Source organism: Condylura cristata, unplaced genomic scaffold (assembly GCF_000260355.1).
Source record: "Condylura cristata isolate star-nosed mole 26May11 unplaced genomic scaffold, ConCri1.0 scaffold00028, whole genome shotgun sequence".
Classification (NCBI taxonomy): Eukaryota; Metazoa; Chordata; class Mammalia; order Eulipotyphla; family Talpidae; genus Condylura; species Condylura cristata.
In genome coordinates, this window is record NW_004567129.1 from 15892501 (window position 1) to 15918493 (window position 25993).

General features: G+C 38.1%; 1 protein-coding gene and 1 pseudogene across 1 annotated transcript in view; one reads left to right on the top strand and one right to left on the bottom strand.

Annotated features, from left to right (window-relative positions):
- NFAT5 (nuclear factor of activated T-cells 5, tonicity-responsive) overlaps window positions 1–25615 on the bottom strand; it is a 98040-nt gene extending 72425 nt beyond the window's left edge. The window contains exons 1-2 of the mRNA XM_004690422.2: window positions 25543–25615; window positions 23788–23841 (exon numbers count right to left, since the gene is read on the bottom strand). Coding sequence (XP_004690479.1) covers window positions 23788–23841; window positions 25543–25615 — 127 coding nt within the window. The remainder of the gene's footprint in view (window positions 1–23787; window positions 23842–25542) is intronic.
- LOC105854159 lies at window positions 8655–8959 on the top strand (annotated as a pseudogene).
- Window positions 25616–25993: the final 378 nt, after the last annotated feature.

Genomic DNA, 25993 nt, shown 5'->3' on the forward strand with positions numbered 1-25993 from the left:
GGAAACTCCTCTCCATTCTCTTCTCTTTCTTTTCTTACCTCAATGGCTCATTTTCAGTCTAAACACTTGTCTTCATTTCCCTTAAATATTTTGGCTGCACCACCTCCCACTCTCAGGGAAATCAGTCCTCAACCATTCTCTCCATTCTTCTCCCCTAGCTTTTAATTTTAACCACAACTCAATTAACATCTATAAGTCAATGGCTATCACTGTTTGCCTCTAGTTTCATATATACAGATATAAATGCCTACATATTTATGTAGAGATACCATCCTTAATATGTCCAATCCCAAGCTCTTGATTTACTTCCTACTCCCCCAATCTCTGCCATCTCATTAAATAACACTTTTTCCCCCACTTGCTCTATTCAAAATTTTTATTATCTTTTAGTCCTCTTTTCTTTCTCATTCCACACCCAATATATAAATAAATCCTGTCTATGATCCTATAAAATACATGCAGAATTTCATCACTTCTTGCTACCTCCACTACTAGGTTTAACTGTCTAACCTGGATTAATGCAACTGCTTTCTGGTTTACTGTTTCACTCCTAGTTTATTATCTACACGGCACTCTATTCAATATTACTGTTTCACTCCTAGTTTATTATCTGCACTGCACTCTAATCAATACTCCATTCGGTGTCGTCCTCGGTAGTATAATGGTGTCAATATTCCATCCAAACCTAATTCAGGTGACATCTCCTCAGCTTCCACATCAAAGTAAAATCCAAAATTCTTTCATTATCTAAGCACATGTTAACAACTCTCACATTACCTTCTACATCTCTCATTCTTAGCCATTCTACTCCAGCAATACTGTCCTTGCTGTTTCTTCAAGATGCAAAACACCTTCCTGATCTCAAATCCTCTGTCCTGTTCCTCCATCTGGAAGTTCTTTCCATATATATCCCATAGCTTACTCCATCAATTCCCTCATAGCTCTCTATGTTCACAAAGTTTTGTAGGCATCACCAATGTAATTCCAAAAAATTATTATAACACAAAAAGAATACTTATACCCATTAACAGTCTCTCCCTAACCCCCTACCCCTGAGTACCTGGTAAGTTAACTTTTAATCTCTATGCATTAACTCATTCTCACCATCTGACATTCAGTAATTGTTTATTTTCTGCTTCCAACAATCAGAATATAAACGAGTGAGGACAGGAAATTTTCTTCTTTACTTCTGTATCCCCAGAATTAGTCTTTTGGTATATGGTATGTGCTCAAATCCCCAAAACATCTCACTTTCAACCTATCCCAAACTGAATTATCCTCTGCTGCTTGCGTGCTTGATTTATGCATACATAATTGGACCAACTATCTAAAGCATCCCTCCTTCATCTTATTCACCTAAAATAAGAAAACTGAGCCTTAAAATACAGACACAGTATAATCATTAATAGATAGGAGGTGGCAGTATTAGTTGCTCTTGAACTGGAACAAATTCTTGTTTTCAAACCCAGAACAAAATCTTGGCACTGTTACTATCCCTAGAATCCGATAAATCAAGAAACCACCCAAAAGGAAAATAGCCATAAACAAAATTCCAGGAAGACTAATACTAAAGTTTATTCTATTAAATTTAAAAATATGATATTGGGCCTCTCTGATTGCACAAGGGGTTAAGTCTCAGCACCATGAAGCTCTCCACAGCCACTACAGCAGTTCAATCCCCGGCCAGAGAGCTAAACCACATGTCTCACGGGCTGCTCCCCTCAGCAATATATTTCAGTAGATCTGCCTGTTCTGCTCCCCCCGTCTCTGGTGAATCCTCTCATGTCCCCACACCTCTGGCCTACACCCCAGCTCTTGTATGCATAAATAAATAAATCCTTTTTCTTTAATTAAAAAAATTTTTTTTCACACTTTTACTTTGGCACTAATGATCCTAAAATAAAAGTATGTTTCTCTCTTTGCAAAAAGATATGTAGAAACTACCTTCCAGTAATAAGAATGGGAACTTACGTATAATAGCTTATATTAAGCACCGCTCTAAGCACTTACGTCAATTTGTTTAATTTCCACAATCCTATGATGTAAGTTCTTCTATCAAACCCATTTCACAATTGAGGAAACTGAGCATAGGGAAGTCATTTAAGTTGTCAAAGCTGTCACACAGTTAATGAACAATATAACCAAAATCTAAACCCAGGCAGCCTTATTTCAAGGTCCATGCCTGCCACGTTCTCCCTATCGTAATGTAGGAGAGAATATGGTAAACAGACAAGGCTTTCAAATTGCAAGGTTTTAAAATTCCACATGGTCACAGCACATTATTGTTGTTTAACAATAAACTGGCCCTATGAAGTGAGTTATTAAATGGTCCTGCATAGATCTTGGGACTGGATCTTCCAAAAGCAATGAATAAGAGTGGCACAACATAACTTCTATGAGATTTTTTATTTCAACAGAGAAATTGAGGGAGGCAATACAAAGCATTATAGAGGTAATAGAGACAATAACTCAAAGGTAGTCAGTTTAGAAATGGTTAGCCAAGCAAGTAAAAGTAATTACCTGGGGCAAACCTCATCTTGTCAGCTAAGAGAGAAAATACACACACACACACATACACACAAAGATAAAGAACACGGGGGAATATGGCACATTAGACTTGGGGCCCTCCTGGGACAGAGGTTAAAGACACAGCACTATTAAACTATTGGCAGCATGAGTTCAATCCTCAGCCAGGGAGCTGACCCACTTGGCACAGTACATCTCTCCTCTCTTGCCCACTGCTTCAACACGATATTTCAGTAGATCACCTGTTCTGCTCCCCACTGTGTCTCTCACCTACCACACCCACAAGAACTGAGATGTTCTTGTATGCATAAATAAATAAGTTTAAAATCTGATTTTGTCTAAATTACTTTAGAATTTATTTTCTGATAATAGTCTAATCTGAGACAAAATAAATGCAAACAGCAATTTTCCAGTATTTACAAGATGATATTCAACTGAGTAAGTCTTATAATGATACAAAGAAAAAACAGTACTTTTCTGGATTATAAAATCTCCCCGAAAAGTTCTCAGCTCTGACTAAAATAACATTTTAAATAAATGGTCAAACCTAAAATTATTAGAAAATCATTCTGTTGTTAACTAATTAACCAGCTGTCTAAAACAAGATTTGTCAATTTCTTGCTTCATTCAGAGTGCTCCTGTTCAATCATCTAGTACTTAGAAATTATTAAAGCCTGTATAGAGAATACCTAACAAATACCAAAGCAACTCTTTAGATACATAGGATATCTAAATATCTATGATAAAAGAAAAATATACAGAGAAGGGATGTGGAAAACAAGTAACAAAATAGCAAGGAAAATCACTTCTTTTTGCTTATCAAAATAACAATAATAGTAATCATAATTGTTCTTTTTAATTCCTGCATTTGGAATTAAGAGTATTACCCTGAAGACTCAAAGGATGATCTGAATCACCCTAAGGAATACTCCGCAACCTCAAGTTTTTAATTCAATCCTAGTTAAACAATAACTATTACTAGCTCTTTTAACCGACAAAACTATTTTTACTCACTTTTTTAAATCAAATTTTATCCTTTGAATTTCTGACTTTAAGTCTCATTTACATTAGAGAATTTTTTTTAAAGATTTATTTATTTATGCATACAGAACTGGGGTACAGGTTAGAGGTACAGGGGCCATGAGAGGATTCACCAGAGTCAGAGTGGGGAGCAGAACAGGCCAACTGATGAAGTACATTGCTAAGGGGAGCAGCGGGCGGGGTCAGGAGAGGTCTGCCTCACCACGTGGTCACCTCCGGGGCGGGGATCAAACTCATGCTCACGTGGCTTTAGCTTCTTAGTGCTGTGCTTTAAACCCGCTGCACCACCAGGGAGGGCCCTACATTTAAGAATTTCACCAATCCAAATGTGAATTGTCTTTACCTATTCCAGTATAGCATATCCAGACTTCAGCTGCTAATATGGTCCTTCTCTCACAGAACATACAATCTATGGTCCTTCTCTCACAGAACATACAATACAACAGACAAACAGAGGAACACTGTCCTACTTAACATAAAGTACAAAAAAGATAGGTCTACCACAATGAGAAAAGACCCTTCACAGACATTCTATTATTTTTTTAAGTTTTATTTTATTTATATATTCAAGAACTAGGGTGCAGGCTAGAAGTGCAGGGAAGGGGAGAAGAAGAGGATTCATCAGAAAGAATGGAAAACAGAACAATCTACTAAAATACACTGCTAAGGGGAGCAGCAGGTGACAAAGGAGGTTCTGTTGTATAATGTGGACGCTTCCTGGTCAGGGAGCAAGGTCATGCTTTAGTGGCGGCAAATAGCTTGGCAGTGCTAAGATTCAACCCCTTGCACCACTAGGGAGACCCCTTTCATGTACATTCTGATCTATCTTTGTTATAAAACTAGACAGTGGCAAATATTCAGTTAGTTCTTTTTTCTTTTTTTCTTTTTTAAGATTTATTTATTTATGTATACAGAACAGGGCTACAGGCCAGAGGTGCAGGGGCAGTGAGAGGCTTCACCAGAGACAGAGTGGGGAGCAGAACAGGCTGATCTATGAAGTACACTGCTGAGGAGAGCAGCAGGCGGCCAGGAGAGGTCTGCCGCATCATGTGGGTCAGCTCCCAGGCGGGGACTGAACTCATGCTGAAGTGGCTTTTGCTTCCCAGTGCTGTGCTTTAACCCGCTGCGCCACCAGAGAGGGCCCTTCAGTTAGTTCTTACTGAAGAAAAGCTATAATCTTCTCCAATAATTTTGCATTTCCAAATGAATGGGTTCCGTCTTCTGGACTAAATTGTATGATACAATTTAACATGATTTTTCAAAGGAGCTCACTTTTAATAGCTAACTTTTTCCATTTCATTTTACTGATATAATGAAAGACTACTTAGTTTCACTTTTAATTTATTGGCTTTGGAAATCTGAAAATACAATTTGCTATTATGCTGGTTAACAATTGCTATTTCTGATAAGGTCTTACAAGTTGAAAAAAATACTTTCTAGTATAGATGTATAAGAGAACAAGACACATCTAAATATAGGGGGTTCACACACACAAATAAGTAAACAAGAATGAAAAGAGCACAATTATGTAGAAGTTATCATTTTTGTTATCCTTTTATTTTTAGAATTAGCCATCATCTACATTATAAAGCTTGCCACCCCGTGTAGCCCTATGTAATTCTTTTGTAAAAAGAGATTTATTTATGCATACAGATCTAGGGTACAGGCCACAGGTGGAGGGGCAGTGAGCAGATTCACCATAATCAGAGTAGGGAGCAGGACAGACAGACTGATGAGGTAAGGGGAGCAGCAGGTGAGACAGGAGAGGTCTGCTGTGCCATATGGGTCACCTCCGGGGCGGGGATCAAACTCACACTGTGGTAGCTGCAGCTAGCTTGCCTTGCTATGCTTTTAACCCACTGTACCACCAGGGGGGGACCAGCCCAATATAATTCTACCAAATAAGCATAGGCAACTTAGATTACAGACCTAATCTTAAATATTCTTAGTAATAAGTTGGTTTCTATAATGAGGAGAAATTTAAGGTTATAGGTCCATCAGGAAATTATTGCTTGGTAAAAACTGGTCATTTTACAAAAAAAAAGTTACTATAATTTTAAAGTGTCAAATATATGCCAAAACAATATTTATTCATAAAATTTATTTATTCAGATTAAAATGCATTAAGAACTAGTCAAGATAATTTAGCTTTACTAATTGAATGAAGTTCATGTTTTCTCATCTTCTCAAATAAAATTTGAGCTGAGACACAACCTAAGGAAACATCCTTTTAAATATTAAGTATTTTAGTAGTTGATCAAACTAAGAAAAATAAAGTAAGCACTTTAAAGTCCATACAAAACAAATACTAAAACTACCCAACAATGCTTATTTCTTACTCAAGTACTCCGATGAATACAATTATACCTTTATTTAATCTAACAGTTATCCAGGATCCTCTACTAGTATCTAATTAATAATACAAAGAGAATATTTTTTTAAGACTCAGTAGGGTTTATAGTTTCCATAGCTACAGAAGTGCCTCAATTCACTAATGTAGCTTTTCTTCTTTCTGGCTCACTGCCACAATTCTGTGACATTTATCAGAAAACTGCAATCCTTTTGCTACTATTAAATAAAAACATTTGCTTTCCAGAAATCAACAAAATGAATCAACCATACATATTAATAGTTTTTAAAAATCTCTACTCTAAATGAGGTTAATGTGTCTACTTCATGAATTTTTCACCGAGTTATATGTAGTCTAGTCTGGGTTCATCAAAATATTTTTGATTATCCAAGATATAGCATAACCACTGGTATTTAAGCCATCCTATTAATATTTAATACTAAAGATTCTGGATCCATATAAAAAAGAAAGAAGAAGAAGGGAAAAAAAAGAAGGCTCATACAATGTAATAACTAAAGGAAGAAAAATCACAATTTAAACTAAATTTAAATTAAAATTAGCTGTTAAATGGGGAAAACAAAATAGTCCTTTTCCATGCCAACTATACCACTAACTTTATAAAACTTAGCTTTATATTACTTTATTTTTTTATAAAAGATTTACTTATTTATGCATACAGAACTGGGGTACAGGCAAGAGATGCTGGGGGCAGCAAGAGGCTTCACCAGAGAGAGAGTAGGGAGAAGAACAGGCAGATCAATGAAGTACACTGCTGAGGGGAGCAGCGGGTGGGACAGGAGAGGTCTGCCGCGCCATGTGGATCACCTTCGGGGACAGGATTGAACTCACACTGAATGGGCTGCAGCTAGTTTGCAGTGCTGTGTCCTAACCCACTGTGCCACCAGGGAGGGCCCTATTTTACTTAAAAAAAGAAAAATGCTTTTTTTGTGTGTGTGCATAGAAGAACTAGGATGTAGGCCAGAAATACAGGATGAAGATGGGGGAAAGGAGACAGGATTCACCAAAGACAGAGTAGGAAGCAGAACAGACAGTTCTAATGAAATACACTGCTGAGGGGATAAGGGGACCAGACAGGGGAGATATGCTGTAAGATGTATGTTTTAGCTCCCTAGCCAGGAATGGAACTCAGGTCTGGTAGCAGTGATAGCACTGAGACTTAACTCCTAAGCCAACAGGGAAGCCCCAAAAATATTTTCTTGCATATAATTTAAAAATATGTGTAGGGCCATGGTGCAATAGCCCTCTCCTGTCTCACCCACTACTCCCCTCAGCAGCATATTTCAGTAGATCTGCCTGTTCTGCTCCCCATGCTGTCTCTGATGAATCCTCTCACTGCCCCTGCACCTCTGGCTTACACCCCAGTTCTGTATGCATGGATGAATAAACTAAAAAAAAAGATGTAGAAACAGTTGTACTCATCAATAAAGTGAAGTAGTCATACTTTTATTTTGCATTTGCTGATAGTTAATCACCTGTGTGTAGACTTGATGAAGATCTGAAACCATAAAAATAATACAAGAAAAGAGACTATAATTACTTGACATCAACCTATTACTTGACATCAACCTATTACTTGACATCAACCTTAGAGATGTTCTGACAACTTGACACCAACAATAAGGGAAACAAAAGATATATGTGTTGACAAGGGGCTAATATCCAAAAAACTCAAAAGAATTCATAGAACTCAACCACAGAACAACCCTATTTTTAAAAACAGGTAGAGGATACGAACAGACATTTCTCCAAAGAAGGCATCTATAAAGATGGTCAAGAAGTACATGAAAATATGTTCAGCATTTCCTATCAATTAAAGAAATGCAAATCTTAACAATTAGTTATCATCACCTCACACCTGTGAGAATGACTATTATTCAAAAGACAATAAGCAGCAAATGTTGGAGATAACATAAAGAAAAGAAACTCCTTCTACACTGCTGGTGGGAATGTAAACTGGTAAATCCATTATGTAAAACAGTATGGGAATTCTTCTGAAATTAAAAATAGAAATTTCATACAATCCAGTTTGGGAATTTATGCCAAAGATACAAAAACACCATTTCAAAGAGATAAATGCACTTGTGTTTATCACAACACTATTTACAATAGCCAAGTACTGAAAATAATCTACATATCCATCAGCTAAAGCATGAATAAAGAAGATATGGTATACATATATATAAAAACACTATTTTCCTATATAAAAATATGAAATCTTGCCATATACAACATAGATTGACCTACATGGAACTATGCTAAGTGAAATAAGTCAAAGACAAAGTCAAACACCATTATGATTTCACTTATTGTATTATGCATAGAAAACAAATAGATGAACTAAATAATCCTTCAGACCGTAAAACCAACAAGTGATTTTTACCAGAAGGGAAGGGATAAGAAGAGTAGGTAAACTGGGAAAAAGGGGACAATAGTATGGTGAAGGACAGGACATTATTATTTTTTTTTTATAACAGTTTGTTTTTACATCATTTTGTACATCATTTTTTTTCCCCATCTCAACTGTAATCCCCACAGGTTTCCCATCACCATGTCAACCCGTGTGCCATCACCAAAATCCCGTGCACTTACCTCCCCCCCCCACCCCGTTTTTGATCCCATTCCCCACTCCAGCCCCACAAAATGAAGGACAAGACATTTTAAGGTCTCTACTTTTGGAAGCAGCATGAAAAGTATACAAAGTTGAGTGGTTGGAGTCATGGCAGTTCAGGCATTTAGAAAGTTTCTTCTACTCTTTGAGTATTAGTAGAAAGGAATGCAGCTGAAACTAACCAAAGGAGGCATTATGCTTCTAGAAAAGTCTCCAGAAGTACTGCAAGTAACAATAGTAGCAACTGGATAATGCTCAAAGGAAAAGGTGGAGACAATCAACCAGTATGAGAGTTGGAGATAAAGTTCTCCCAGAATATGGAGGCACCAAAGTAGCTCTAGATGACAATGGTTATTTCTTACTTTAGAGATGGTGACACTCTTGGAAAGTATGTAGACGGAAATCATAATTGAAATGCTATCATATGAAGATGCCCATACCACTGAAATGTTATAATCTTACATCATACAAATAATTTCCATACTTCTTTTATAATAAACTAGTGCTTTCCAAAAAAGAAAAATGAATTGAATTTCTACTAGTAAAATTTAATGTAGTATATAGACACATGTTGATTCTCAGTGATGCACACCTGAAATTTACATAATGTTCTAAAGCAGCATTCCTTCAATGAAAAAGTAAAACAAATACATTCCTATGCTCAAAAATGCCAAGTATGTGCAACTACTATGGAAAACGCTTGGAGGTTCCTAAAAAAAATTGAGGAAAAAAAAAAGAACTACCATATGACCCAATAATTCTATTTCTAGATATTTATGCAAAGAAAATATCACAATGAAAAAATATCTGTACCTCTATGTTTACTACAGCACTATTTATTATGGCCAAGATATGAAAACAACTTAAGTTATTCACTGACAGATGAATGGATAAAGAAAGTGTGGTATATAAAAACAAATTGGAAACTTAGTCACAAAAAAAAAGAAGGAAATCCTGTCATTTGGGACAACATAGATAAACCTTTAGGATATTGTGCTAAGTAAACTAAGGCTGACAAAGAAAGCCAAATTCTATGACCTCACCTACACATGGAATTTAAAAAAGAAATGTAAACTCATAGATTCATAAAAGAAGTTGGCGGTTACTTGGGACAAGAAGAGAGGGAAGTAAGGGGATTACAGGGGTGTAGGTGACCACAGGGTACAAGCTTCCAGTTGTAAGGAAAGTTATGGGTATATACAATGCAACCTCTGGACTATAGTTAATAATATTTGAAAGTTACTAAGCAAGTAAATTTTAAAAGCCCTAAATACAAGGAAATAAAGGGAAAAGACATCTTCTGTGCCATAAAAACTAAGATCATGTCTCCTGTTTGTTCATTTACCCACTCATTAGCCAACCATTATTAGTCCTATTGTTTTCAACCTATAACATACAAGATTTACCCTAAGAGAACTTTTGCTCACTGCATAGTCATTCAGTTTGGCCCTGAAGTTGCCCCTTTCAAACCCTAAGAGAAGTTTCTTACTTGCATATTCTGGGTGTAGTAAAACAAATTCACCTCAATTTTCGTCTTAATTACTAAATTTTTGTCTTCACAGATGAAACAGCTCCAATTTTTTAAAGGCTTAAATTTTCATCTGTAGCCATTTTAATGCAATTATCTCAACAAGAGTTTCCTACATGACTATAAAAAATAACCTCATATTCATAAACAGGAGGACTTGTAATACCGACAGCAATACTAGTCAAACTGACCAACATACTCAACAGAAGTTCTATTAAAAATCACAGCTTACATCTTTGCAATAACTAAGAAGCTGATTCTAAATTCATATGGAAATTCAAGGAACCTTGAATAACCAAAACAAACTTACAAAGGTGCCACCTCCCTGGTGGCACAGGGTTAAGACTCAGCACTGCAGCCACTGCAACATGAGTTCAATCTGAGGCCAGGGAGCTAACCCACATGGCTCAGCAAACCTCTCCTGTCTCACCCACTACCCTCTCAGCAGTGTATTTCAGATCTGCCTGTTCTGCTCCCCACTCTGTCTCTGGTGAATCCTCTCAATACCTACACCTCTGGCCTACACCCCAGTTCTTATATGCATAAATAAATAAAAAAGTTAAAAAAAAAACCATATGGGTACAGACAACTGACTTTCAATAAAGGGCCAAGACTATTCAAAGAGAAACACTGAATATTCTATCAAATCATAAACAACAACAAAAATATAATGGATTTCAACAAAATTAAAAATGTACAGCAGGGCTCTCCCTGGTGGTGCAGTGGGTTAAAGCATAGCACTAAGAAACTAAAGCCACTTCCACATGAGGTCAATACCCACCTGCCCTGGAGGTAACCCACATGGCTCCGCAGACCTCTCCTGACCCGCCAGCGGCTCCCCACAGCAGTGCACTTCATCAGCCTACCTGTTCTGCTCCCTACTCTGTCTCTGGTGAAGCCTCTCACTGCCCCTGCACCTCTGACCTGTACCCCAGTTCTGTATGCACAAGTAAATAAATCTGAATTTAAAAAAAAAGTACAGCAAAAGACTACCAAAAAAGTGAAAAGAAAACTAGAGGATGGGAGCCAGTGAATCAAATTATCTGATAAGGAACTAACAGAATTTATAAAGAACTCTTATAACTTAACAATAAAAAGACAATCTAATTTTAAAGTGGCCAAAGCCTTGAATAAACATTTCTTTAGAGAAGATATACTAATGGCCAACAATCACATAAAATCACATGCTCAGTATCATTAGTTAGTAGGGAAATGTAAATCAAAACCACAAAGGCCACTTCATATCCACTGTATTATCTATTTTAAAAAAAGATAACAAAAGTTGGCAAAGATGTGGAGAAATCAGGGCTCCCTAGAGGTACAATGGGTTAAGGCACTGAAATATGAAGCTATCCTCAGCCAGTACAGTGGGATTTTGATCCCCAGCCAGGGAGGTGACCCACATGGTAAAGCAGACCTTTTCTGTCTCACCTGCTGCTTCCTGTAGCAGTGTGTTTTAGTTAATCTGCCTGCTCTGTTCCCCACTCTGTCTTTGGTGAATCCTCTCATGTCACCCCCACATGTCTGGCCTGTACCCCAGTTTTTGTATGCATAAATAAAAGTATTTTTTTAAAAGAGCCTAAATGTGGAAATAACCTGAATATTCATCAAATGATGAATGGATGAATAAACCAAATATAGTGTATCAATGGAATATTATCATCCATAAAAAAGAATGAATTACTGATAACTGCTACAATGTGACTAAACTTTGAAAACATTGTTCTAAGTGAAACAAGACAGTCTCAAGAAAAGACATTTTCTGTAATTCCTTATATATGAAATGTCTAGAATGGGCAAATCCAGGGATGAAAAGTACATTAGTGTCTGCCAGTGGACTGGGAAACAAGGAGTGACTGCTTAATAATAAGCAAAGGGGTTTCTGGGGCTAATGAAAATATTGTAGATTTTTTTTTGTGGGTATTGATTGTACAACATTGTAAATACACTAGGATCCACTGAACTGTACACTTCAAAATGGTTAAAATTACAAACTTTGTCACATGAATTTTATTCCCACCCCCCCCACCCCCAAAAAAAGATAATCAGGAAAGAGATTATTAAGAATGTATATTCCGGGCCTCACTGGTTGTGCAGGGGTTAAAGTTGTCAGTGCTATCCAAGCTATTGCCAGCTACTGTAGCACGAGTTCAGTCAGACCAGGAAGGTGACCCACATGGCACAGGAGATCTCTTCTGTCTCACCCCGATCCCCTCAGTAGTGTATTTCAGTATTCACCTATTTTCCACCCCACTGTCTCTGGTGAATCCTCTCACCACCACCACCACCTTGACCTACACACCAGTTCTTGTATACAGAAATAAAACTTTTAAGAAAATAATTAACGGACCCCCTCAGGTGGTGCAATGGGCACAACATTGCAAGCTAGCCGCAGCCACTTCAGTTAAGAGTTCAATCCCCAGGCCTGGAGGTGATCCACCTGGTGCAGCAGATCTCTACTGTCTTGCCCACTCCTCAGAGTGTTACTTTTTTTTTTTTTAAAGATTTATTTATTTGTACATATAGAACTGGGGTACAGGCCAGAGGCTTAGGGGCGGCTAGAGGCTTCACCAGAGACAGAGCGGGGGGCAGAACAGGCAGATCTACGAAGTACACTGCTGAGGGGAGCAGCGGGCGGGTCAGGAGAGGTCTGCCACGCCATGTGGTCACCTCTGGGGCAGGTGGGGATCGAACTCATGCGGAAGTGGCTTTAGCTTCTCAGTGCTGTGCTTTAACCCACTGTGCCACCAGGGAGGGCCTCAGAGTGTTACTTTATGGATCTGCTTGTTGTGCTCCCTGCTCTGTCTCTGGTATATCCTCTTACTGTACCTGCACCTCTGGCCTATATCCCAGTTCTAGATGTATAAATAAACAAATCTTTTTTAAAAATTAAAAACTTTTAAGACTTTTTGGAAAAAGTCTTAGTGTTCATAAGATTTTTTTTTAAGATTTATTTATTTATGCCAGGCAAGAAAATAGTAAGAATAATGAACAGCCATATACCAGAGACATTTTGAGGGGGTGGAGTGGGGAATGGGATTAAAAATGGGGGTGGGGGAGGGAAGTGCACGGGACTATGGTGATGGCACACAGGTAACTCGGTGATGGGAAACCCACGGGGATTACAATTGAGATGAAAAAAAAATGTACAAAATGATGTAGAAATAAACTATTATATATAAAAAAAGAAACCAATAGATTTTGAAAATCAAATAACAAGCAATGCTAAAGATGGAACCTTCATTTTCTGAATTGTAGAGAATATTTCAAAATATATTACTTGAATAAATAAGGATTGCTTGGGGAATTACAAGATAGAGATAGATTAATACTAGCTTAATAAAATCATACTAATGCTCTGAAAAAAAAAAAAACAATACCAACTTAAAAAAAAAAAGATTTATTTATTTATGCACAGAAGAACAGAGATGTAGACCAAAGGTGGGAGAGGGAGGGAAGTGTGTAAGGGGACTCACCAGAGACAGAGTGGGGAACAGAACAGGCAGATCCACTGAACTACATGGTGGAGGGGAGCAACAGGTAAGACAGGAGAGATCTGCTGCACCATGTGGGTCAGCTTCCTGACCCGGGATTAAACTCATGCTGCAGTGGCTGTAGCTAGCCTAGCAGTGCTGCACTTTAACCCAGTTGTTTTCAGTTCTTAAAATATCTGTTATCCTAGCCTTCCCTGGTGGCAGCAGGTTAAAGCACTGCACTAAGAAGCTCAAGGCACTTGCGCATGAGTTCGCTCCCAGCCCTGGATGTGACCACATGGCGTGGCAGACCTCTCCTGGCCTGCCCGCTGCTCCCCTCAGCAGTGTACTTCTGAGATTTTTTTTTTTTTTAAAGATCTGTTATCTAAATTATGTAAACTGAATATTCACACTTATGAATGCTGTTAATTTCCATTTACCATAATGGTTTTAAGAAAAACTTTAAGTTTAGAATAAAATCCAAATAAGCAAGTTGCTACATAAAAACTGGGAAAAAGATAAACAGTAACAAATTCTCTAACATGGAAACTACAACTTCAACTATAAAGGATAGCTACCTATTAGTTTGAATTTATATTTAGACACTTCATTGCTAGAAGACATACTCTAAAAAGCAAAGTTTATCATACAAACTCACTTTTAGGGCTTAATTCTTACTACAGATCTTCAATTTTAAGAAATCATGGCTTGTTAAAACAGCAATTTAATAGAAGCTTTTCAAGGAAATGTAGTCATATCTATGATATGTACAAATATGTAAGATACATTACAGTTTCAGAGAAAATTATGATTCAGTCTTAAAATAAAAAAAGTGGCAATTAAAAAATGACAGTGTATTTTATTCACTTATTTAGACAACAAGATGAAAACTAATTTAAGCATATTACTAAAATTATTATAATCAGGCCTTCATCAACACTACTCTATATTGCTAACAAAAGTATTTTAATATTTAATGTCCAAGCTAGCAATGTAAGTATTTAATATATATGGCTATAAGCAAACCTGAATTTTATTCAAAGTTAGTATTTGTAATACATAGTTAAGTACAAGCAGTACTTATACAGAATATGCTTTTACCTTTATGTATTACCTATAAAACTATTTGTCCCAATAAGTAAATATTCCCTACTTATTCTTCCACTCTATAGTTCTTTGACTTAAACTATTTTTAAAGGGAACTAAGCTTTTAAATTTCAATTACAATCAAGCACAGAGATAAGCCATATGCTCTACTATATACTATGTACAAAAAGTATTTTTTTACTAACAAATAAAAGCCAACCATATTATTATTATTATTATTATTTAAGATTTATTTATTTAATCATACAGAACTGGGCACAAGTGAGAGGTGCGGGAGTGGCCAGAGGATTCGCCAGAGACACAGTGGGAAGCAGAACAACAGATTGTCCAAGTACACTGCTGAGGGGAGCAGTGGGCAGGTCAGGAGAGGTCTGCCACACCATGTGGTCACCTCCGGGGCAGGCGGGGATCGAACTCATGCGGAATTGGCTTAAGCTTCTTGGTGCAGTGCTTTAGCCCGCTGCGCCACCAGGGAGGGCCCCATAGTAGAATTTTAAAGATCTTAGTAATTTAAACTGATTGGCAACTGAAGTTAATAATATGGTTGGCTTGGGCCCTCCCTAGTGGCGGAGCGGGTTAAAGTACTGCACAGAGAAGCTAAAGCCACTTCCGCATGTATTCGATCCCGGCCTGCCCCAGAGGAGATCCACATGGCGCGGCAGACCTCTCCTGACCCGTCCACTGCTCCCCTCAGCAGTGTACTTCGTCGATCTGCCTGTTCTGCTCCCCACTCTGTTCCTGGTGAATCCTCTCACCCTCCGCATCTCTGGCCTATACCCCAGTTCTGTAAAAATAAATAAATAAATCTTTAAAAAAAAAAATTCTACTGTGGCTGATGATTCACATACAAACTCTCCTACTAAACTATAAGCACTATGTGAGCAGGATCTGTCTTAAGTACTTCTACATGAATGGGTAAAAAAAATCACATTATCATGACAAAGAAATTCATATATAAGTACCAAAAATTCTCTCTAAAAAATGTACACTGCTATCCTATAGAACAGCTAACATATAAGAGAATAAAAATGCTTTATTCTTTTATGTCCTCTTTAAAAATGCTTTCCCTTTAAGGTGATACTTGCTGAACAACAAATGTTAAAAAGACTGCAGGCTGCATAAATCCATTTTATGTGAAATTCTTAGACTATTCTAGGGAGTTTAAAGATAAACTCCCTGGTGAAGTTAAGTGTTAAATCTCGGGGCTATCAAGCTATTACTGCACTGCAGCAGAAGTTAGATCCCCAGCCAGAGTTAATCCACATGAACCAGCAAACATCTCCTATCTTGCCTGCTGCTCCCCTCAGCAGTGGATTTCAGATCAGCCTGTTCTGCTCTCCAGTATGTCTCAGGTAAATCCTCTCATTCCCCCACACTTCCAACCTATATCCCCAGCTCTTATGTGTAAAAAATAAATAAAAAAATTTTTTTTCCAAAAAAAGGTAAAATATAAGAATAGAAAGTTCAGCCCTGAGGTATGTGAATGGTTAGGAGAAGTAACAATAAAAGAATAAGAAATAATTTCCTGGGATGACTGGATTGTCATACATCTCAAGTCTGTTGACTCCACAAAGGTGCACTCTTATTTACAAGTTACAAATATTTAAAATCAGCATACCTCTACCTCTATAAAATAGGCTTGTTTGTTTAAAAAAAAAAAGAGGGGAGGTACAAAAAGTAACATCAAAACTAGCAAGCAAAATGTAGAAAATGAAGACATAGAAAGAAGGGAAAGAAAAATAAGAGTAGAAAATAGAACTAAAGTAAATTAATAAGACCCTACACAAAGTATCATTATTCTCATAGCAGTTTACAGTTTTCTGATGTTATTTCAGTAGTTCTTCCTCATAACTCTTAAACAAACAAGACTGATAATGATGTCTCACTGAGGAAAAGGAATGCTTACATGATTTTTTCACAGGGTCGAAAGACAACTAGAGTTAAAATACCTATCTTCTAGCACCTAACAAGAATTTCTAGGAAGTTCAGGAAACAAAGATCAACTATAAGAACAGAACTAGCTCCTGAGGCTTTAGAAGAACTGTTTTCAATTTCCCCTACACTTCATCTTTTTTCAAATTTAGTTTGGTTTCGAAACACAGCAACAGCAATAGAGTTCAATGATTTCTATACTCCTACAGCTAAAGAAATCAAGGACTGGGCCCTCCCTGGTGGTTCAAAGGGTTAAAAGCACAACACTGTGAAGCTATGGGCAGCCACTGCAGTACAAGTTCAATCCCTGGTGAAGGAGGTGACCCATATGGCGCCGCAGACCTCTTGCTTGACCCTGTCTTGCTTGCTGCTCCCCTCAGCAGTATATCATATTAGTCAGTCCGCCTGTTCTGCTCCCTACTCTGTCTCTGGTGACTTCTCTTACCCCCTGCACCTCAGGCCTGTACCCCAGTTCTTGTATGCATAAATAAATCTTAAAAAAAAAAAAAAAGAAATCAAGGACTCCCTGGAAACCTCTATTTCTAAAATTCTTCTTCTGACCTTTCATTTCACTGATGAGGATGAGAACCATCATCAGTTAAAACAGTGTTGTTCTGCTAAATCTTAAAGACACCCATCAAAGTCAGATGTGATTTATTCATTTTTGGTGTTAGTCTTCCCCCAAAGGTCATTTTTGCTGAGCCACATGGCCCAGCAGACTTCTCCTAATCTACCCACTGCTCCCCACAGCAGTATATTTCAGTAGATTTGCCTGTCTACTCCCCACTCTGTCTTGGGTGAATCCTCTCATTGCCCCTATACCTCTGGCCTGTATCCTAGTTCTTGCATGTATACATACATACATACATACATTCATACACACACACATACATATTTTTTTTAAAAAAGAAAGGTTTTGGGCCCTCCCTGGTGGCGCAGCGGGTTAAAGCACCGCACTGAGAATCTAAAAGCCACTTCCTCATGAGTTCGATTCCCGCCTGCCCCGGAGGTGACCACATGGCGTGGCAGACCTCTCCTGACCCGCCCGCTGCTCCCCTCAGCAGTGTACTTCATCGATCTGCCTGTTCTGCTCCCCACTCTGTCTCTGGTGAATCCTCTCACCCTCCACATCTCTGGCCTGTACCCCAGTTCTCTATGAATAAATAAATAAATCTTTAAAAAAAAAAACTTATAAAAAAAAATAAAAAAAAAATAAAAAAAAAGAAAGGTTTTGTTCTTGTTTCACCTTCAAATTCAAATACAAAATTTACTGATGCACTAATCAATAGGTTTCTGACTGGAAAAGAAATGCTAACCCATCACAGCTGGCCAGCAGCAATTATACCATATTTATCAAATAGAGACTATTAAAAATAGAAGAAAATCTATTTTACAAGTGTTATCAAGATAAAAATATATGAAAAAAAGTTCATGTAACACATAGACCCTTTCTGGCAACATAAGATTCTTACTTATATTTCAAAGCTGAGCTCTTATAACTAATCCACAGAGAAAATGTCTACCTTCTCATACAAATGTTTATAATTAGTGTATTATACTTTGTTATTTTCCCTAACCTTGATTTTAGTAAGACAACTACAAATTAATCACTTATGTGACTTGAAATAAAATCTTAGCAACAAAATAATAACATAAGTTAATAAACAACATTTCTCTGAGAAGACTACCTTTTACCTATCTACAAAGGACTATCCTCTACTGCCACAGTGCCTTTCTGGTGGCAAAAGGGGTTAAGACTCAGCACTATCAAGCTAATAGCAGCTACTGCAGCATGAGTTCCATCCCTGGCCAGGGAGCTACCCACACCTCTGGCCTACACCCCAGCTCTTATATGCATAAATAAATAAATCTTTTTTTTAAAGGCTCTATTGCTACATAATCAAGGCCAACTGACATTTCAAATTAAGCTGACCTTTTTTTTTCTTTCTAATTACTTGCTACTATTAATAGCAGACAGAATCTGGGAAGCCAAGTTTGTCAGGTAAAAATGACTTTTTTGTTAAAGATTTATTTATGCATACAAAAATTGAGGTGCAGGGGGTGAGAGGACTCACCAGAGACAAAGTGGGGAACAGAACAGGCAGACTGACTGAAAAAAACGGCTAAGGGGAGCAGGGGGTGACACAGGAGGTCTGTTGTGCCATGTGGGTTACCTCCATGGCTGGGGATAGAACTCAAGCTGCAGTGGCTGTGGATAGCTTCATAGTGCTGTGCTTTAACCTGCTGTACTTTAACCTGCTGCGCCACCAGGGAGGACCCTATGAAGTGACTTTTTAATAAATGATACTGATCACAATGAAAAACTTTTTTGTGCACTACCACTTTTAAATTAGAGGGAACTCTTGGAATAACTACAGCAGAGTCAAGACTAACTTTAGACCAGACAAGAAGCGTCTGATTAAATATGGATTACTATCCTTTTACTTAGTAAGCAATAGAATCCCAATATTGAATAAAAATAATGAAATAGAATTTAGGAAGACACAAAAACAAATATAGGAAATTAGAAAGATGTATCCTAGCAGAATGAATAGTATGACTTTTGTTATATGCTTCAATTCATTTTCATAATTATATTTCCATGATGACATACTAGTTTTCTAGGTATGGATCAAAAGCGATTAACAGATACTAAACAAAAAAAGGAATTGAACAGATTTTTAATGTTAAATATATATTTTAAATTTTTTCTAGTAAAGCCTCTTCATACATTTCATCATATAAAAATGAATGGCCTATCTACCATACTAGCAGCATCCCTAAGAAGATAAATCAGACCTAATAGCAATTTGAAATATTACATAAAGTCGGCAAAACACTTCATTAAAAAAATCTTCCAGTCCTTTTTAAGGGGGTGGAGTGGGGAATGGGATAAAAAATGGGGGGAGGGGGAGTGTACCAGACTATGGTGATGGCACACAGGGGAACTGGTAATGGGAAGTTCACAGGGATTACAAATGAGATGGAAAAAGGCACAAAATGATGTAAAACTAAACTATAATAATAATAAAAAAAATCTTCCAGTCTTAAATGTTTAATTCATATCAACAAAAATGCATTATATTGAAATTTAGCACTTATTTAAACCAGTTCTTTAATTTGATCCATCATATAATCTCTTAACGCAAGCTTTTAAAAGTATTAAAAATTAACAATCCATTGCTTTTATTACTCTATTTTTTCCAATTTGCTTATAATATTTTTCCTGTTTTATCTGATTTTCTATCATCTTACCTTTCACCACTGCATTTCTGGAATGGTTTCTTTAGTTACCTGTTTATGTTCAATAGGCTTCGTTTTTATCTTTTTTATATGGCAAACAATATATGTCAAAATGAATTTTTTTATGATAGACATGTAAGAAATGGTAATTTTTTTTTATAGCTAAACTTAATTCTATAGGGAGTTCTGAAAAAAATCCTAGTCTTCCAATCTAAATCCCTAACTATAAACCATTTTAATATAAAATATATAAACTTCTCTCAAAAACATAGCTAGAGTTTAAAAGTATGTAATTTTTCCTACTTGTTATTTTTAATAAATGTGTAATAATAGTTCTTTCATTTACTATTTTACTACAAGTTTCTATGTAATGATGAAGTCATCAGGAACTCTTTAACAGAAACATTACCTTAATGACTATATACTTACTGCATCTAGTAGTTAGACCGTTTCCCCACTGTCAAGCAGTCATCACATTTATTAAAAAGGTAGTAGCGGCCCTCTCTGGTGGTGCAGCGGGTTAAAGCACTGCACAAAGAAGCTTAAGCCACTTCCGCATGAGTTCGATTCCCGCCTGCCCCGGAGGTGACCACATGGCGTGGCAGACCTCTCCTGACCCGCCCGCTGCTCCCCTCAGCAGTGTACTTCGTCGATCTGCCTGTTCTGCACCCCACTCTGTCTCTGGTGAATCCTCTCACTCTCCGCATCTCTGGCCTGTACCCCAGTTCTGTATGAATAAATAAATAAATCTTTAAAAAAAAAAAAAAAAAGGTAGTAGCAAAAGAACTATTATAAAAATTTTTTTAAAAGGAATGAATGACAGACCTTGATAAATGCCAATTTAACTGAGTAGTAAAGAAACTCTGAATCTATTTTTATAACTTCCTAACACCCAAATGCAGTTTCCCAATTTTCTTTTTCTTAAAGAAAAAACTTAAATTTAGGGAATGTATGTTCTATAAAAAATTTAACAAACTGTATAATAAACTCCCCTCACTTCTAGGTTGAATTTTTAATTATTAAACAGCAATTTAGACTGATGTAAAGTACACACATACTACTAAACAGTACTTCACATCTCATAACATAGGAAATTAATATAACGTAACAGTTAAGAGCACAGACTCTTAAGTGAGACTACCTGAGTTGGGATCATGACTCTACAATTACATGAATCTCCCTAAGTTACTGAAACTACTATGCCTCATCTGTAAAAGGGGAAAATAAGAACCATCTCAAAGGGATGACTTAGGTGAGTTCATAGTTGTAACGTGACATATAATAAGCACCACAGAAATAGTTGTTCAACATTTTTTTATTCAGTGAATATCTATTGAAGATTCACTAAAGGCTAGGTTATATGCTTTGCATAAATTTGCCTCTAGAGATCCTCACAAGCTACAATGAAGATAACATTATTTCTCCCATTTAAAGATGAGGAAATTGAAGCATAAAGATTAAATGATTAATAATAATTAAACTAAAAAAATGATTAATGCTACACACAAATGTCAGAACAAAGGTTTGAACTCAAGTCTGATCACATGGCCTATGACTTTAGCATAGATTACAAGGTGTGCATGACATACAGAATCTGTGGTGTCCTGCTGTACCGTACCCTGAAAAGTACACTGGGACAGATGGGAGGTTTTGCTGAAGTAAATTAAAATATATAGTCTTCTGGAATAAAAGAGTAGTTTAAACTTAATATAAGAAATAAGTCACTATAATACAAGAATATTTGTGTATGAATTTGTGATATAGCTGATATTTATTTTAAAGTAACACAGCTTCAGAAAAGGAAGAAAATAAAAGACATGGACATTGATAATTGCTAACGCTTAGGGATTTATATATATATATATGAAATGTATACACATACACTTAGTTTATTATTTTCTTCTACTTTTGTATATTCTTTAAAATGTCCACAAGGGCCTCCCTGGTGGTGCAAGGGTTAAACACAGCGCTATTAAACTATCACTAGCCATTGTATTAGTATGAGTTTGCAATCCCTAGTCTGCCTGGGAGCTGACCCCCATGGCACATCAGACCTCTCCTATCTAGCCCACTGCTCCCCTCAGCAGTTTATTTCAGTAGATCTGCCTGTTCTGTTCCCAACTCTTTCTCTGGTGAGTCCTCTCACCCCCTGCACCTCTGGCTTACACTCTGGTTCTTGTATACATAAATAAATAAATCTATAAAATATGTATAAATCTATTTTATATATATATATACATATACATGTAAAATGTCCACAATAAGAGCTTAAAAACAGGAATTGGTAAGAGATTAAACACTTTCGTTACACATAAAAAGAACTTTCTTATTACATCAAAGATATAAAGGGACATATTTGATACTTACACATTTATCTTTGATATATAAATTCTTTGGGTGCTTTAACTGAGTCCCTTCAACCAAAATGAAAAATTAACAGAAGCATTAAGATATAAATTAAAAATATATACCAAGTGGTAGTCTGTATTTTCATCAACTCCTAAAAATCCCTGCGTAAGTATTTAATGCATTTTGTTTTCCATTTTTCTCTTATTTGATAATCTCTTACAATTACGACACCTTGGTTTGACCAGAAAACGATGGGCTTGTACAAAAATGACCCCTCCACACACAAGTTGAGTTATGAGTAAAAAACAGAAATCTGCTTCACTAAAGTGTGTCCTTGTGGACACACTAAAAATTTCTCAGAATATATGTATAGTTTTCTTGTAAATGTAAATAAAACCTTTTGTATGCTCTATACTGTTAAAACAGTTCAGCTGATCATTAAAGGAAAAAACTAACAATTATTAAGCTATACACTATATCATACTAGGCATTTTCATAAGCATTAGCTCACTAAATTTAAGAGATTATATATATATATATTTATACAAAGAAAATAAAGTGTGAAAACAAGATCAGACAGCTATTAAGTAGCTCACTTGGTATTCAATCATAAGCTCAATTAGAAAAACTCTCTCCCCACCCACCATCCCATACCAAAATACTACATGGGAGGAGATAAACATCTATACTCAAGTGAAACTTAAATATTTAGGGTCTTTTTAACTGGACCACAAAATGTTTAAGTTCCTGGTTATATATATAGTTTATAATGGCAGCCTGGCTTTGAGTTAAGAGCACCAACCAGAACACAAAAGCATTGCTTCTGGTGCGGTATGCTTTTTTCTCTCTTAATTTCAGCCTCAGGTTACTCATCTCTGTAATGGAGAAATTAATATCTTGCTGTCCAGTTCCCAGATTACAAAATTCAAAGATGATACAAATGGAATCACTTCAAAAACTACAAAACACCACAAATAGTTTCTGCCTTAAAATATTAAAAATAACATGATTACATTTCCAAAATTATTAAATTTTTCCACATACTGCATTAACACTTCCAGAACTTTCTAAAACCCTTTTCCTAAGCATAGCTCAAACATTATCTCTGTTACTTGGCTTTCCTTATCTTTAAAAATAATGCAATAGTAATGACATTAATGCTCTGGTAATAAATAAATAATACACCATTTTGAAATACTCTGCATATAAAAGTTCTAAATTCTGAATTTTTCAACTAAATATGTGTTTGGTGTCACTCTTATTTATTTTCATGATCTTAAGTATTAGAGCCTAGTCACATTCAGTTTGTAAAAAGCTAGATTTAAGAACTGGTATTCTAAAGTATAACACCCAACACATAATTTTTAATAATTTTGCAGGGTTTTTTCCCCCTCAAGACTCCTTAAAGCAAATACAATAGCTATCAAGCACATCAAACACAGCAACAAAATCCACTGAAACATTCAGCTGCTCTAAAAGAAGGATCAGTCTCTTTAGAAGAACTACATTGTATGAGTTTGCAAAGTTTCACACTTTCTCATTTAAATTTCACTTCAGAGAAAGCCTTTGCATACTCACACAATATGCTTTAAAATGGCACTTTGCTGACCTTCCAATAGTCCAACTCTATGAAAATTCTGTGATGGGTGTAACTTCAGAGAATCTGAAAAACACAAAAAGCATTAAGTACTTTTTATGCTGAATGATTAAAAAAAGAAGCCAAGGATAGCATACATCTCTTATATAACTGTCATGTATTTTTAAGAGCTAAAAGCCCATATTTGTGAGTGTACACTCTGCAAAAGATGGTTAAATTGCCTCAACTTCGATCTCTGACTTTCATAAAACACTTGTTTCGTGGAAATTTATCTAATGATTACTGTATAAATAGTATTAATGTTTTGACTATTTTTAGCACCTAATTATATCACATTGGCATGATTCTCTAACAATCATCTCTTGACTTGGTCTCTCCCTTCTGACACTCAAAGCTACAATATTTCTAAAACTACTTCAGGTAACGCTGCCCAAAAAACATCCTACAGGATGGCGACTGCCAACTAAAAGTCATCAGAGCAACAGACAATGGCTACAGTTACTAAGTAGGACTCTGTTGTGTACAAACTCAATTGTCAATCTGCAAAGTCCAGGACCTTCCAGAGTAAACCATCTCGCTCTGATTCACTTAAATAATTTAAATACACTAATGTAAAGTTGAACTCCCCTTCTGGGGGGAAGGTAGTAGAATCAGCGGATGGACAAGCAAACCAAAACTAAAGAAACGCTAAATTTCTCGGGAATGAGAGTCACAACAGCACAAAATTCTTTTTGATGAAATGCGTAACTTATAACTCGATTATATCTTTGACCCCTCCCGGGGGTTTAAATAGTGAAGACTGCAGTGGGGGCATTTCGGGTTTGATGCCCTTGCAAAGGGAACCTGTTCTAACACATCCTCGTGATGTCCAGTATAGGAATTTAACCCCCGTAGAGATTAGCTCAAATGTAGTATTTCAGAACCTGGGAATCCCCTTCAGGCCTTATCCAAAAGTTTTAAAATTGCCCCCTCCTGCAACAAGCCCTTGAACAAGAACAAGAGAAAATTCTCAAAGGGCAGTGTCTGTGCCTGAGCTGGTACCCCTGGGACGGGAGAGGAATAAAAGTAATCCAGAGAGAGCACCCCATCTCTGAAAAAGAGAGGGAGAAGTAATCAGAATGCTACAGAGGTGGAAGGAAGGTGGGGAGAGAAAATGCGGGTCCTTTTGGGCAATAAGATGACGGGGGAAAGAACGCCTGGTCGAGGGGGGCCGTCCCAACAAGGGGAGGGAGTGGACTAGGCCGGAGGGAGAAGGGGGAGAACGACGGCGCAAAAACAACCTGAGGGGGGAGGGAAAATGGTGACCCTGCACTCAGATCGGTTCCAGGCCACGCCGATCATTTGGGGGTAACTTTGCGGGGAAGATGGTACCGGTGAGAGGAGCCGCGGCGTAGAAATCGCGGCGGCCTCAGCGCGAGGCCCACACTGGGGTGATCCCAGCCGGTCAGAGGCCAGGCCGGCGGCTGGAGGAGCGCGGCGGGGCCGAACCAGCCGAGGGACGCGCAGAGCGACCCGCGCCGCAGACTCGGCGGCCCGCGGCATTTGGGCCCCAGCAGCCGGCCGCTCCGCGGGGGAGGGGCTGCCACTCCTCCCTCGGCCCCCACCCCCTCCTAGACCCCATCCGCCTCCCCCCGAGCCCCGAGAGAGCACGCCGAGAGAGGCCACCCCGGGCCGGACCCGGCCACTGAGCCTCCCACGACGGGGACCCTCGGGCTCCCCTGGGCCCGGCTTCCCCGCCCCCACGCCCCAGCCCCCAGCCTGACTCACCTCGCGAGTACAGCGACTTGGGCGATTCCAGGTCTAGGTCCGCGCTGAGCAAAGAGATGAAGTCCGAGGGCATCGCAGCTCGACCCAGCCCGGCCCGAGGGCAGCGGGAGGGGGGGAGCGGCGGTGGCGGCGGCACCTCCTCTCCGGGACCGCGGGCACCGAACCGGGGGCGGCGAGGCGAGGGCGGCCGCCGCTGCCTCCTGCTCGAGGGCAGACTTCCACCGGGCCGAGGACCGAGGACACGGCGGCGGAGTGGAGGGGAAACTCCACTGGACTAAATCCCAGCGAGCCAAGAAGGGGGGCTCAGGGTGGGGGAGAGGGAGGGGGGAGAGCCAACGGGTCCGTTTCGTGCTTCTCCTCAGCGAAAACTGACGGTAGCAGCCACCGCCGCCGCCGCTGACAGGAATCTGAGCCCCGCCCCCCCCGCGGGACACTGCGCAGGCGCGGGGGG